This window comes from Opisthorchis viverrini (genome assembly GCF_000715545.1).
Source record: "Opisthorchis viverrini unplaced genomic scaffold opera_v5_137, whole genome shotgun sequence".
NCBI classification, from domain to species: Eukaryota; Metazoa; Platyhelminthes; class Trematoda; order Opisthorchiida; family Opisthorchiidae; genus Opisthorchis; species Opisthorchis viverrini.
Genome location: NW_008751790.1, coordinates 119,902 through 134,220, shown reverse-complemented (window position 1 = coordinate 134,220; position 14,319 = coordinate 119,902). Strand labels below are relative to the sequence as shown.

At 43.0% G+C, this 14,319-nt stretch overlaps 2 protein-coding genes across 2 annotated transcripts in view; one reads left to right on the top strand and one right to left on the bottom strand.

Annotated features, from left to right (window-relative positions):
* Positions 1-643: 643 nt before the first annotated feature.
* T265_14036 (hypothetical protein) overlaps positions 644-14,319 on the top strand; it is a gene marked incomplete at both ends in the record, with an annotated part of 31,403 nt that continues 17,727 nt past the window's right edge. The window contains 3 exons of the mRNA XM_009171744.1: positions 644-750; positions 5,610-5,706; positions 7,600-7,682. Coding sequence (XP_009170008.1) covers positions 644-750; positions 5,610-5,706; positions 7,600-7,682 — 287 coding nt within the window. The remainder of the gene's footprint in view (positions 751-5,609; positions 5,707-7,599; positions 7,683-14,319) is intronic.
* On the bottom strand, positions 1,695-2,024 carry T265_06441 (hypothetical protein; the record flags this gene model as incomplete). The annotated part of the gene is made up of 1 exon (XM_009171709.1): positions 1,695-2,024. One exon carries the CDS (start codon positions 2,022-2,024, stop codon positions 1,695-1,697), a length of 330 nt encoding a protein of 109 aa, XP_009169973.1.

The window sequence follows — 14,319 nt, the reverse complement described above, 5'->3', positions numbered from 1 at the left end:
AGCCTTGGTTCTTAATGACAGTTTTTGTCACTTTTTGCTTCCTCGTCCTTTCCTTACTCCAAATCCTTGATTGACCTTATCTGAACAAATCTATCACAGTTGACTGACTTTGTCTTGATCCACAGAGCGTGCATGAACCAAAAGCAGCAACATACTGGACGTGTTGGCCTGTTCTGGTAGGTTGTCTTTTCCAAACCCAAAACTCTACTTGGGCACCCAGTGTGAATGAACCTATCTGGGAGGCAAAGGGAGCACTGGCCGCAACTGTGGTGTGGCAACAAGCCTTCGTATCCATATTTTCACCAGATCAAAGCGACTATAAGGTACTTAGTGCGCAATACACTTTTTGGTCTGTGCCGCTGTGAACTAGTGGTAGAATGCAGCTTCCTTGCTGACAAATGCTCAACTTAACCAGCCTGCTGTTGCATCCTTTCGTTTCTATCTTCTACTTCCTTCTTACTACTATTTATTCATGTACTTGCGATTTACTGACTGATTTCATATAGATGTGCCTCCATAAACTTTCTTTCACAAACGGCTATAGGGCTTGTGAACTAATTCGGCGAGAAGAAACAGGTGCGCTTGGGACGTTTTGGTATGTGCTTCTCTTTGTTCCAGAACACATTTCACTTGTCTAGTTCCAATGTGCCAATTTGGCAGTCGGGCGCGGAAGTTCAAGCGACCAGCACAGATTGGCTCAAAGCCACGGTTGACTTACACTTTGAACGAACCGAAAAGCCAGATTACAAGGTTGGTTGGTAGGCTGGTTTGCGGTCCACTTGGTTAGTTCAGCTTCATACCTTTACAGACTAATCGGTTCTTTAATCCCTGTATACGGAACTGTGTTTAAATACTGTCATTCTCACATCATAGCAAACCACATAGAGATCGACTGCCGGAGTCTAATACTTGCACCACTAATTCTCGGTAAAAATATGGATCATTAAGCATGGCTTTGCTCGCTACACTTTTTCTCAGTGAATGTTTATCCAGCTGGATCAAACCTACATTTTCTACCGCCTATGTGTGCCATCAGAGCTCTTAGTTTGCTCCGTAAGAAGATAGACTTGTCTGCGAACTGAATTCACTGCTCACGAACTGATTTATTGAGGCGTGGCCATCCCAGCTATCACTTATAGATTCATACTCTTTCCATAGTTTTCTAATCAGTCCCTTTTAACCGTCCCAAGAAGGCTGATTTTTTATGACCCTTGTACTGTAGCCATCTACTTGTCTCATGAGTGTGACCAGGGAAATAATATGTTTGTAGTTCATAAATCATCTTTCAATTTGCACCCCCAATGCCCCTTATGACCACAGGTCCAGGCTGATGCATCTTTTGACTCTGCTTATCGTTGAAGGAAGTAAAATCACGTTGAGCTAGTTTCTGCAGGAAATTTGTGTACTGAATTCCATCTCACAAGCGTTGAAATGAAATTTCGCACATGTCACACAGCTCTTGTGGGCTGACTAGTTCTATTTAGAGTCCTGGCTGTTGACTTGGTCATCCCGCAAACTGCTTCTCCCATTCCATTGGTTTGCGATAACGTTTCCTTTCCCTCAAAGTTTAGGACTCCGCCATTCAAACCTGGCTAATATCGTTCTCTATTCTTGTTGTTGTGTGAGTGCGTGTGATACTTTACTTCTTCCTCTTCTGTCAGACTGTTCTTTACCTCTTTGAGTTCAGCACCTCACTATGCCCTTGTTTCATCATATTCCAGTGATTGCCAACGCAGTCGGGAATCGAAAACAGGTGGCATAGGAACGTACTGGTATGTGTTAGAAATAGCTTCGATAGCAGCCTGAAACCTTTTCACAGTTCTAGCCAACCAGTATGGGAAAGTCCAGTCATCGCCGGCCGGACCGAATCTGACGGTGCTTCTTGGCTGACTGCAACTGTACCACTGAACGTCCCATTGAAAAGTGACTACAAGGTTCGTGTTTGCTTCAGCTTCGAGAAACTGGATTCGCTGTATCTCGCTCGTTTTAAGGTCCCCTCTACCTTCTCGTTCCGCGTCATTCATTTGGTCGCAGGAAACCAGTCACAGCTGCGATAGAATCGAATAAGTCTGCTGAATTAATTACCAAGACCTCGCCCCCCACCATTTTTATTTGAAAGCATTGGACAAGTGCATTTTTCACTGGAAAACGGTTGATTCTTGGCTGCTGCAACTGTACCACTGAACGTCCCATTGAAAAGTGACTACAAGGTTCGTGTTTGCTTCAGCTTCGAGAAACTGGATTCGCTGTATCTCGCTCGTTTTAAGGTCCCCTCTACCTTCTCGTTCCGCGTCATTCATTTGGTCGCAGGAAACCAGTCACAGCTGCGATAGAATCGAATAAGTCTGCTGAATTAATTACCAAGACCTCGCCCCCCACCATTTTTATTTGAAAGCATTGGACAAGTGCATTTTTCACTGGAAAACGGTTGAAAATGCCATTTATGATTGACGGTCTTATCGAACATTACACCAATAAACCAATGCATAGTTGATATTCTTCGGACCCGTGCTATCTTCGAAACTGTTTGTTTCTTTCACTTTGTTTCACTTTCACTTTCTTACATGGTATTACAGTAGTCCTCAAACCAGGATTATTTCTGTGCCGTTTCCTCAGAGCTTGTCAGTTAACCACTCACTTCGAAACTGGCAAACTGGCCACGTTATGGTAGGTATTCAGTAACGTAAAGCTTACCAACGCAGTTCGAACGACCCTATTTGGAATTCAAACACGAGTCTGAAAAGCGCCCATCAATGGACCGTGACTTTTGTTGACTTGTACACTGAGGATATGAAGGACTTCAAGGTTTGTACGCAGTTCATCCACTTACCACACTACTTGTAGGTGTTACTTGTTTTCGTTGACGTTCTGATTTGGTAGTTCTACTCAATGTTGAACCAGCCATGCTTTGTTTGCAACAGATCGTTGCATTCGCCATCGACCGGAACGCCATATTGCTAACCTCTCTCTGTCTCTCTCTGAGGGACTGTATCGCACTGTGTGGTGGTGGCGAGTTTTCAGTCTGAATTGCGTTTCAGTACTTTCTTTTTTTATCCCGGCGGAAATAATCTATACCCCTGCCTGCTTAATCGATATCATACGGGATCCTTGTAAAGGATGTTTGCGCATCTTACTAGCTGTTTTCAGGCAAATTTTGTTTGCTGATTTCATTAAAGAGTACTCATTTATTGTTTCTAAGTACCAGGTCGAATTTCGAAAGGAACCTACAGCCGTAATGGAAGTTAAAGGCGATAGCCTTCGAACGTTACCAACCTTTCTTCTCTCAAAATCTGGCAATAATTTCATTGCTTGAGTTGTTCGGTAAAGTTTTTTCATGAACCTATACACCTTTTTAGAGCCAATTATTTTGCGAAATCTTGAGGTTTTCACCTCCGACGGAATTGATTGTTCAACGGACTTCATCGGGGTGACATTAAGTTATTATTATCTGATTGATTGATTATGAGATCTCAATCGACATTGCATCACACAGTTCAGTAATGAAACTACTGCTTAGGATTTTCATTCTTGTTTACCATCGTACATAGAATTCTGGCAGGAGAATTGAACCGGCAGTGGAGTTTAGCAATCTTTAAGTGACAGATCTCCATAAGCAATGTCGTGAACTTGTCACTCTTACTAAGCCACTCATCTAATGCGCTGATGTTAGGCAGCTCTCTCTCTCCTGTCACTCCCGTACGCGTATCCATTGTAGTGAAACTTCGCAATCCCATTGGTTTCATCCTTTGTTTCAATCAGTTCCTATATTTATAAGCTGTGACCGCGCTGTAACCACTATGGGGAAACCTGGTGCTCAGCCCTACTGTAGGGGAACTCCTTTCATGGTTAAGAACGAATGCTGTTTCGACCTATCTGAATAAAGTTACCTCTGTCCGGATAGTTCTCTGGGGAAGGATTGCGCTGGTCATTCAGGATTGAGTTGTCCATCTTTAGACACACGGTATTATCACTCGACCACTAAATGACCGTTCACGGTTGGTGTTACTAGTGATGACGAAGGTGACTGCCAAGGCATGTACACAAGATGGAACTATCTGCTAAAGACTTCGTAACGGTATACTCCGTCAATCTCGTCCCAGTGTATGATCCCCCTGAATAGTAACCGATACCTCTCCCAAGAGAGTGCGATACAGGAATCCCCAAAAGGAGAGTACCACTCGCGAAGTGAATGTCCTCGTCCCAGTGTACGATCCCCCTGAAGAGTAGCCGATACCTCTCCCAAGAGAGTCCGATACAGGAATCCCCCAAAGGAGAGTACCACTCGCGAAGTGAATGTCTGGTTTCAATCACTTCATTGACTAAGTTCTAATCTAAGCCATCAGCCACTACACAGTTGTGAGCATTCTTCCTTTCATTACGGCGCAAACAAATCTGTAGACACTCTAGCACAACCATTTCTGCGACGAGGTCACCGGCCATGATTGGTTCATGGTTCCCATTTCTTTTGTCTCGATTATAGAAAAAATGTCCTACAAGGTTGGTTCCGGTAGTCTCCGTTCCCCGTTATTCACAGCTATCTTCTCACGGGATGGTTATTTGATACGTGCATAGTTTGTGCGGATCGGAGAAGCGCAGTCATATCCCGCCGTGAGACTTTTGTACCACTGCTCCGTAGATCTGCTTTGTGTTATTCTTTCTCTGGGGCAATATTTCCAACTGGTGGCCCCAGTAAAGCATCACTTGATGTTTGACAATAATTAGTGACGAATATACAATGTTTAGCGGTTCCACTAGTCTTATGGATCTTTTCCGAAAAACTCTTCACTTCGAATTTACAGTTCTTTTTATAAAAAACATGATCTTTTTAATGGTTACCATGAATCTGATAACGTCTAGCTCTAGTTTTCGGGAGTGTTTGAAAACAGTCGGTAGATTTATTGCTGAGCAACGTTTCCCGTATGACATAAAAGCTTCATCAGTCCAAGTTACGAAGTCGGTCGAGATTTAAGGTGGCCGGAGAACCAATCAAATTAGTCAGGCTAAATCTCTTTTAGGGGTATACTTTTTAGTAAGGGGCTCTAGAAGTGCACACTGTGCTTTGAAAAACAATCGATCGCATTTATTGGATTTAAAAAATGAAAGTTGTTGTCCGTTCCCTGGTTGAAAGTTATTCATTCTAGTTTTCGCTCCTTCCACCCGGTAGTGACGAGTATTGCTCAGACTGTTATGTTGGTCGACGTTTGTTGACGTATCTTACCTCCATAATTTTCCCTTCATTCTGCTGTTTGGTTTATTCACCCATGCACGCCTCACGTAAGTAAGTGAAGCAGTAACGAGTATTGCTCAGACTGTTATGTTTGTCGACGTTTATTGACGTATCTTATCTCCATAATTTTCTCTTCATTCTGCTGTTTGGTTTATTCGCCCATGCACGCCTCACGTAAGTAAGTGAAGTATCGTGTCTTTTCCTCGACTGCTTTGAACAGATCATGCGAGCGCACAAAACACTATCTGACTGGTGACACAGCTATGCTATGGTGGGTTCATTGAAGTCTCTTCCTCTAATCCTTATCAGTTCAAGCACGACAATTTGGGATTCGCGGAGCTTGACTTATTCTCATAATGAGTGGACCATTAACCCTTATCAGTTCAAGCACGACACTTTGGGATTCGCGGAACTTGACTTATTCTCATAATGAGTGGACCATTGTCTCGATCAATCTCGTGTCAACGACTGACTACAAGGTAGGATCTTGAGCTTCCCGGTGCTGTATCATTCCATCGCATTCATCAAGCCTATAGCTCATACCGTGTGAAACTAAATTCCCCGGAATATAAATCAGCTCTGCTCTCGATTGACAATGATGTTCACTGATCCCCACTTGCAGTATTTTTCTGTCACTAAGTGGCATGGTGCGCACAGTACGTCACATCATAGGTTAGTACAGGGAAGTATAGGGTTGTACGACGTACTGGACTGCGGCAACTCATCAGCAGCGCGTGGTTAGTATTCGCCAGCATGTATTGTTCATGGCATTATAACTTTTTCAGATAAGCCCATTGGTCTTTCATTTTCTTTTGTCTTCCGCAAATTAGAATATCTCGATTCTTCAAGTCATTTTTCAAGGCACCTGTTCCCTTTCCTTATGAAGAATTTTATTCTACAGCGGGAAGCGCTATTAGGACTGACCTTCAAATGAGGACAATACTCAGGTTTGGAAGATATTCAAACTTCAAGTAAATAACACGAAATCCTCGCCTCCAACTTTTACCATGCACCTATATTTCCGGTGTTTTGTCCATCTTGGTATCAAAGATCCTACTTCCCGTATCTATTGGCCTTGTCCCACATATTCTGAATGGTTTGAATTCCGAACTTGGCATTCACAATCGAATCCGATAGAGAAGTCTTGATCCGGCTAGTGGGGCATTACGGATCCAGGCGATGCCACGTTGAACTATTCTTTTTCCTATTTGCATTCGGTGAATAAACGAAAAGAGCTGATTGTCAGCTGTCCGGTGTACAGATTGACTGTTTTTTCATCCTGATTTAACCTACTTGGAATTATTCTCCTTAAAAAATGAACCCTCAAGTCATGAACATCCTCTATTGGGATGATTTTGCTAGATGAGCAAGATATTGTGACCAGATCACCAAATAGCTGTTTAGGGTGGATCATAAAATTTCCGTCCATGAGGACGAAGAAACATTCCAACTTTTTAATGCGAGTTCGAGCTTTACGTAACCGTTATCTAGAAATTTGGATCGAGTTATCTTTTCCAGTGGTTTTCAACTTTCGGTTAACTATTGTTCACTCGTCCGTCTGCTAGGAAAATTGTAGCTCGGTCTGCCAGTCCGACCACGTTTGTGAATAATCAGTCTCGTTCGTAAGGATTAATCCTCACAAAATACACCGTCTGAATTTTCGGAATTTTCTGAAACTCTTGGTAAGGCTGCCTGAATTAGACTAAACCGTAAGCAGTAGTTTAATCTTACATCAACCGAAACTCTCATATCATAGACCGCATGTTTTCCATATTTACTTATCTTTTTCTCTTTCATTCTAACTAAAACATTCCGCATCTTGTTTAAGTTTGTCTGTACCATTCAAACTCAAAATAATCGCCAAACATGTGTGCAGTTCCTGTCGACAGGTAATGGATTCGGAGTCTGGTATGCCATCCGTCCTTTGGTAGGTCGAGACTTTATGTAAACTAGATTCATAGCGCGAATCAGCCGATCTGGAGAAGTGCGGACGGCCCGCCGTCTACTCAATGGCAGACTGCTCTGATTAGTTTGGAGACTTCACACCAGTCGGACTATAAGGTGTGTATTGTGCGTCACATGTTTTCTTACGTCAATCAGTTGTTCTGTTTTCCATTGAAGCAAAAATGCGATACCCACCACTTTGTTTGTTGGAATACCCTCTCTTCATTTACCCTATCTTTGTTCCTCCCTTTCTTTCTTCCATTGCCATTTCGCCCCTGTTGTTTACTCTTCATTATAACCCCATCCTGATTACCACAGAGCTTGTCGTCAGGACGTGGGCATCCACACGGGACTACCATCGGTGGTGTGGTAGGTTCTTTTTTACGTACCAGGTGAACACTTCTCTCCATGTAGTCCAAACGATTTAGTGTGGAAAACCACACACGATTCGAGTGAATGGCACACCGCATTCATCGATTTTGCAAATATGTCCAAGAACAATGATTTCAAGGTGAGAACTGCCCCCTGAAAGCACACCTTTCCTCTTTCTGGTTAGCTTGTAGAGCATTTTACCGACCAGTTGTCATTTTGAACGACATAGTTAGTTTCACATTGTGAATTCGACGCAGATACTTCTCTGCTCCGTTTCTAGTGCACTAGCATCTCTTCATCCTTCGCCTCCTCATATCCAAGACTTTGTGACTCCTTGTTCCCTGCCATTTGACCCTCTTCAGTACAAATCACAACATAAACCGGTCGTTCGTTAGCCTTAATTTTTTCGCAAAATTGGTGGAACACTAGTTTTCCTTCATGTTTTCAGTGTTCGATTTGCTTTCGTGTTTTACGTGGCTGACCTCGAATATAGCTTTTCTGTGCGATTAGCTTGTTTGTCATGTGAGGAACACTATTGTGCTTCGCTCTCGTCAACTGTCTTCAGGTTTCCATTATCGGAACGTCCGAAACCAGACGCAGTTCTCTCCGCTGCCCCCATTAACTTTTAAGTTCAGTGACATTCCGGGTGCTATTGATCCGTCTCCGTTAGAGCCCACCATAGTTGTGCATTTCGCCCACAAAGTGTTTTAGCATCAATGTTTTTTTCGGCCGCTAATAATATTTAGTTAAGTTAGATGTAGAAAAATCGCAGGGACAATCGATCATGCGGTTTTAATGCTTGCCCGCCATGAAGCCAAGGGATTCGTTTCGGGTCATCGGATCAATCAGATCCATGATAGTCAATGGTAATAATCTGTGCATAGAGCTCACGCTTTGAAAACCTCTTGGTTGACTTTTACTCCATTGAAGTGGAATTTTATTACTTGAAACAACCGAGTGACTGGATTAAGTGAAAATATCCACTTGTTTTGACCCGTAATCCTAGTAGTTAGGTCGGTGAGTTTTAGCAATCCTGCGCCCACCTTGCGACGTTTGCTCGCTTGATTCCTCGGTTAATTCGTTCGTTTGATGGCGGATTCCATTTAGTTCTTCTGAATGACTTGCTTAGTCCCTACTTTCAAGACTTCGCACCTTGAGTATAGTTAAAAATGGTGTAATGGTGGACTATCCATCCACGTTTTCCTACTTCACACCACAGAATGTTCATGGTCCTGTTCAGTATGCCTTATTGTCTGCGGTTTGCACCGTGAACCTAGGTGACCATGATATGGTTATCATCAAACTCAAATCAGCTTAATCAACTGGGATGCCCGTTTGTCCAAACGGTAGAACTAGTTTGGATCATTTTTGGTCAAAAAAATTCGCTGCTCGGACTCGATATTTTCTGTTGATTCGAAGAATTTTGCATAGACAGCCGTGATTCGCCCCTGTGTCGATTTTCACTTCATCAATTACCCACGATTAAGTGTTAAGTCACAACATATGATGTGCGAAAACTCGAAAATGTGCGCCTCTGAAAGACAAACTGGCCCTCGGCCGTTTAAGCGTTTTTGGCAACCTTATGTCTAGTAGAAAATGTACTGCGATATCTTAAATATCTTACAAACTGAATTATGAGGCACATCCAACTGGATCTGTACACCGGGTATTACAGACATATATATGTTTGACGGCCTTCTTAGTATGATCACAAGACCCTGTTGATGAGCGATCGGAATGCAGATGGTGAGACGCGTCACTGATTCTTCTCCGATTGTATAGGGGAGAGCCTCTTTTCCAAATGTTTGAGGCAGCTGATGTCCAAAAATGCGTACGCACATTTGAAGGGACTCTCTGTAGGGTGTTTCATAAAGGGAAAACTACAGGGGACCTGAAACAGTCGTTTTTATGCATTTTTGGGGCTTTGTGCTTTGAAGAACATCAGTGTGTAACTGGCACGGAACAGTAAACACAGGTTTTGTACTGGGGACGAGAGGAAACTAAACACTCGGCTAGCCAATGGAATTTATGTGGAGGAAGTTGTCCGTCCGTAGTTATCAATGTCGAAAAAAATCGAATACAGCGCAGTTGACTTTGTCCAGAGATGGTGCAATGAAGCGAACACGGAAAGCCACACCAGCATCATGTCCACCGTGAATTATCATACAACCATTATTACAATTAAGCTGCTTTTTTTGAATTGCTCAGAACTGAACTGCTTTGTTTCACATTGGTAGCGAATTCGGTGAGCATCCAAAGCAATCAGCACCACTGAGACATTTCGGTGTTTTTCTACTCTGGTGGTAGAAAATCATACACTGACGAACAGCACAGCATCTACTATTGGGGAGAAGCTCTTGACGCACATTTTTCATTTCGAATGGAGATATTGTGTCACGAAATCTTGCCATTACTTATGGACGTGTATCATCCATTACGTTTTATCCGTTCGTCAGTCTCCGTAGCACCAAGTACGCCTAGGTTGTATGTAGGCGTACTGAAACACCTCACACGACTGAGATTCTAAGCGAAACTGACCATAAGTACGGTTACGTCACTCAACGACAGAAATGGCACCTGGTTCTGAATAACCTCCGACCGCTGTATTTTGGCTCCGTTGATGTGCCTGTGCATTCAGCTTCGATTGTAAACGCAATTCAATTACGAAACGGTCTTCTCAAGAGCAATATGTGAAAGCCTCAACCAACAGGCAATGACCGGTTCGGTTAGTTCAAACGGGATTGGCGTGACAACTTTCACAACGTCAAAACGAGCGATCAGCTGACTCGAACAAACACCCAGAAAGAGTCGCGGGAAATTGACTAACGCGATTCATCTGATCATCATAATTTGCTGAAAATAACGCGTAAAAATCCAAACAGAACAAATTTATTTTGTTAAGACTCTGCTTCCGGCTAACTCGACCTTACTCAGTTCAACTTCGTTACTTTCATCGCATACACTATATACTTTACATAGACTACATTGTCGTTGTCCGGGAGGATAGATATAGGCTGGAACCTTCACAAATGGTTTCCAGCCACACGCCATCGTTCCAAATGCAGCAAAATCCTTGATGACTGGAACTGTGCGGTTGAAGTTTTGTCTAAACAAGTCGAAAGCTTGCCGTGATGGTCACGGGAACCACTTACACACTTTCCGACAATACGTCATTGATATTACGGCTCTTAATGTACCCTAGTCATAACTCTTTCGCTTGATCTTCCAGAAGAAAAGGGAAGTTTACTTCCAGAGCGTCTCACTTTGGTTGTTATTATCAAGTGCGGTTACAGAAAGTACTCTAGCAACAATTCTCTGTTTGACACCATGTTGAAAATTAGGACAAGTACTGTGTTTGTATATGTCCAAATGTGTGTCATTGATAACCTGTTGAAGTAGTGTAACGTAGGCTTTTATCTGTGGGAACGGTACACTGCGATTTTATTTTTTTATACCAAAAAATGCCTTGTTTCATGTGAGTGGCAGTGTAAAATTCCATTCTAGAGGAATCTCAAATCGCGATCGCCGCTAGTCCTGGCCGAATCACCCATCCAATGACCCGTTGGTTAAGCACGAATTCACAGACGACTTAAATTAGGCTTTCAGACGAGGGTTAAGGTCTGCTCTTCATAACTCCATTGAAAAACCTAACGAACCAGACCCGACACCTCCCTTGTTTGCTTGAATCCTACTTCCTTTTCATATCCTTTTCTTTTCTGTCCACTGAGCGTGTCAAGTGGGATGTTTTTGGAGCAATGATAAGGCTTCCGTGCGGACGATTTCGTCCACTAACATAATATTGTGCCTTCATAATTCAACACATTGTTTTCAGGTCTTGTGAAAGCCAGAGCCAGAATTCAGATGGTACGAGTGTCCGAGTTTCTTGGTACTGTCATTTTATTTGATTGAAACAGCTTATCCTCATAGCTCATCTGATGTCCTTTGGCGTACTTTGGGTGTCCAGACTCCAACAGATCGGAAGGGTTGGCAGTCAGTGTATGTTTCGCTCGATCACGGCTCCGCCGACTTCAAGGTTAGCCAACCACGTCTGTTTCATGCTACAAATTGTTCAGATGATCAGGGGATAATCAATTTGATCTCTTTTATTACGGTTGATCCGTTAAACTTGCTACTGCTTCTCTATCTTCTTCAGACCATTTTTCCCATTGAAATTCATAGAATTACACACAAGAACTTATAAGTCACCATGAAATCTATATGAACAAATGAGGAACAGAAAAATTAACCGGGTGTGTTCAATTTTTCGAACGCATATTTTTCGTTTCATTCTGTGCGCACTGATTTGGCCAACAGCATCTGGTTGAATCAAACTGCCCTTTGTGTCTTAGTTAACGACCTCTGTCTCAGCATTGCGTTTCACGTGCTTTTCAGTACAGGTTATTTTGCATCCACCTTTTTTTTCAGTTTGGTTGTCAACCGCTTGAGAGAGCTGTTGCGATTCATCTGCAATCTACTTCCTGAGAACAATGGTGAAAATGCTGTTTGACCCTAATTTACTTTTTTGTCACACTGCCCCACGAAGTCTCTTCCAGTGTTATGCTCGTCGGATCCTGTAGGCCAGTGATATGCAGATTTTATATTTGACACGGCCTGTTCCTTTTATATTGAACACCAATCGCTCCCTGTGGCCCTTCGATTTTTGTGGAATTGAGTGGCTCTCATCTTCCATTCATTTAGTTGTGTGGTGTCCTTTGAGTATTAGCAAGTGTACCGGAAATCAATTTGATTGACACATCCAGTTGTCCTGGAGATTATCCTTTTTCGAACGTTCCGTTAAACTTAGTCCTTATGAAATAAGAGAACTTTTCCATGGGATTTCTTGAGGATGACACTTTTGCCGTGTTTCCTATATCTTGCACGGAAGTTTGTCAAATGTTGACTCTGGCTGATTGGGTTGAATATTGATCTGCTTGCTTGCTAACGCGTGAACTCGGCCGACCTCTTGCTCTTTGTGATCCTTATTCTCTCCTCTTCACTATTTCTTTGGTGTGCAACTCACAAAATTGCTAATTCTGCAACGGTCTATCCAGATCTTGTCGTACGGAAGTGGACCGTAAAACTGGGTTGCCATCAGTGATCTGGTAGGTCTTCTTGGCTCCTCATATTGAAATTCCGCCGGCAGTTCCAACGAACCGATATGGACTAGTAATAATTCAGTCGACGGAAAGGGCTGGCGCATTGTCTACATCTCTCTCCCCTCGGCATCTTACGGCGCCGCTGACTATAAGGTGGGCTACATTTTTGGCGGACGCATGTTAGGTTGAGGATAACCTCTGTTTCTTCTCTGTCGGGTATCAGTTTCGATACTTTACTTCTTTTTGACATTGTTCTCTCTGGCATGTGTGTCCACGTGCCCGTTTGTAACCCGCCAGGCTGTTCTTATTTCCCCAATGCTAAAGCAATTGAGATCGTCCGTCTCCATCGTTTCCTTTTCGATATTTTATACATACAAGCTAGCTTATTTGAAAACGGTACTCACTGTATTGATTGACTACGGGTTGTTTGTGTGGATGCGATTCTGTGGAATGTAGGTGTTTTCTGTTTACAATTTTTTTTTTACTTTGGTTGATGATTGGAGTGGTTATCCATACATGTTATCTGCTGTAGCGAATGGCTGCCGGGGAATGTAGGGTTTTCTGTTTACAATTTTTTTTTTACTTTGGTTGATGATTGGAGTGGTTATCCATACATGTTATCTGCTGTAGCGAATGGCTGCCGGTCATTATGTTTGGAATCTTTCCTCTCGGCTTGTTTCACATTTCCTTACTCTGTTCACATCCTCTTTCTCCATTTCCGTAAGATAAACTTGCATCTGATGACGGTTACTCGTATTCTATTTCCAAAGCTCTTGCACTCAAATGCATCGCGGTCCGACGGGGAGTTCATCGATTGTTTGGTAGGTGAACTCATACTGTTCAATAGCCTCTATTTGTCCAGTGATAATGAAGGTCTGTGGATCGCAGATTTCGCCACCACTGATCAGTCGGGATGGAAAATCGCACTGGTCGACCTCCACCGGGGCCAAGCACCTGCTGATTACAAGGTGAAATGGCGATACTTTGCCTTACGCTATCGTGTCTATCACGTAACAAGCACTAGCGTGTGTTCAGGTCTCTATCATACATAGTCCCCTAGAAACTGTTTTCAAATGTTCACCTCCACTAGCAGGTTGAGTTTTCAATTCTAACGGAATCAATTATCTGTGACCTCATTCAGCTTATATGGTAGCGTGAATCATCGTCACCCTCTACGAAGTGGTGTTTGCTTGCGTCGAAAGACCTTTAACACGAATGGAAAGAACACACAGCTCCTTTACATTGCGTGGATGATGAAGCTTGAGGGCTGGGGAACCATAACTACTTGTCTCAAAAGCGTTTTTGGTTGGCTGTACATAGCACAATGACTTTCATCCATCCAACGCGGAAGCCGTAGAAAAGTACACCGACACAAGCATCACAGCTTATGATCCTGTGTTCGTTGTCAGGGAGAATCACTATTGGTTTTTCAAATCATGACTGATAGGCCCTCCGTCATTGGACGGATGAATCCCATTGAATATTTGCTAGTAAACTCGTGTTTGTCTGTAGAACTTGGCAGTCCTCGAATTCGTTAGGTAACCCTAGCTCGACACCGATACTTGAGCTTATTGAAAGGGGGATGAAGCGTGAGAGACGCAGATTTCTTTGATTGTGAGTGTGCCTAATAGAGGGAACCTGCTGCTTTCTCCCGCCTTTGCATGTCGTACGTTTCTGACC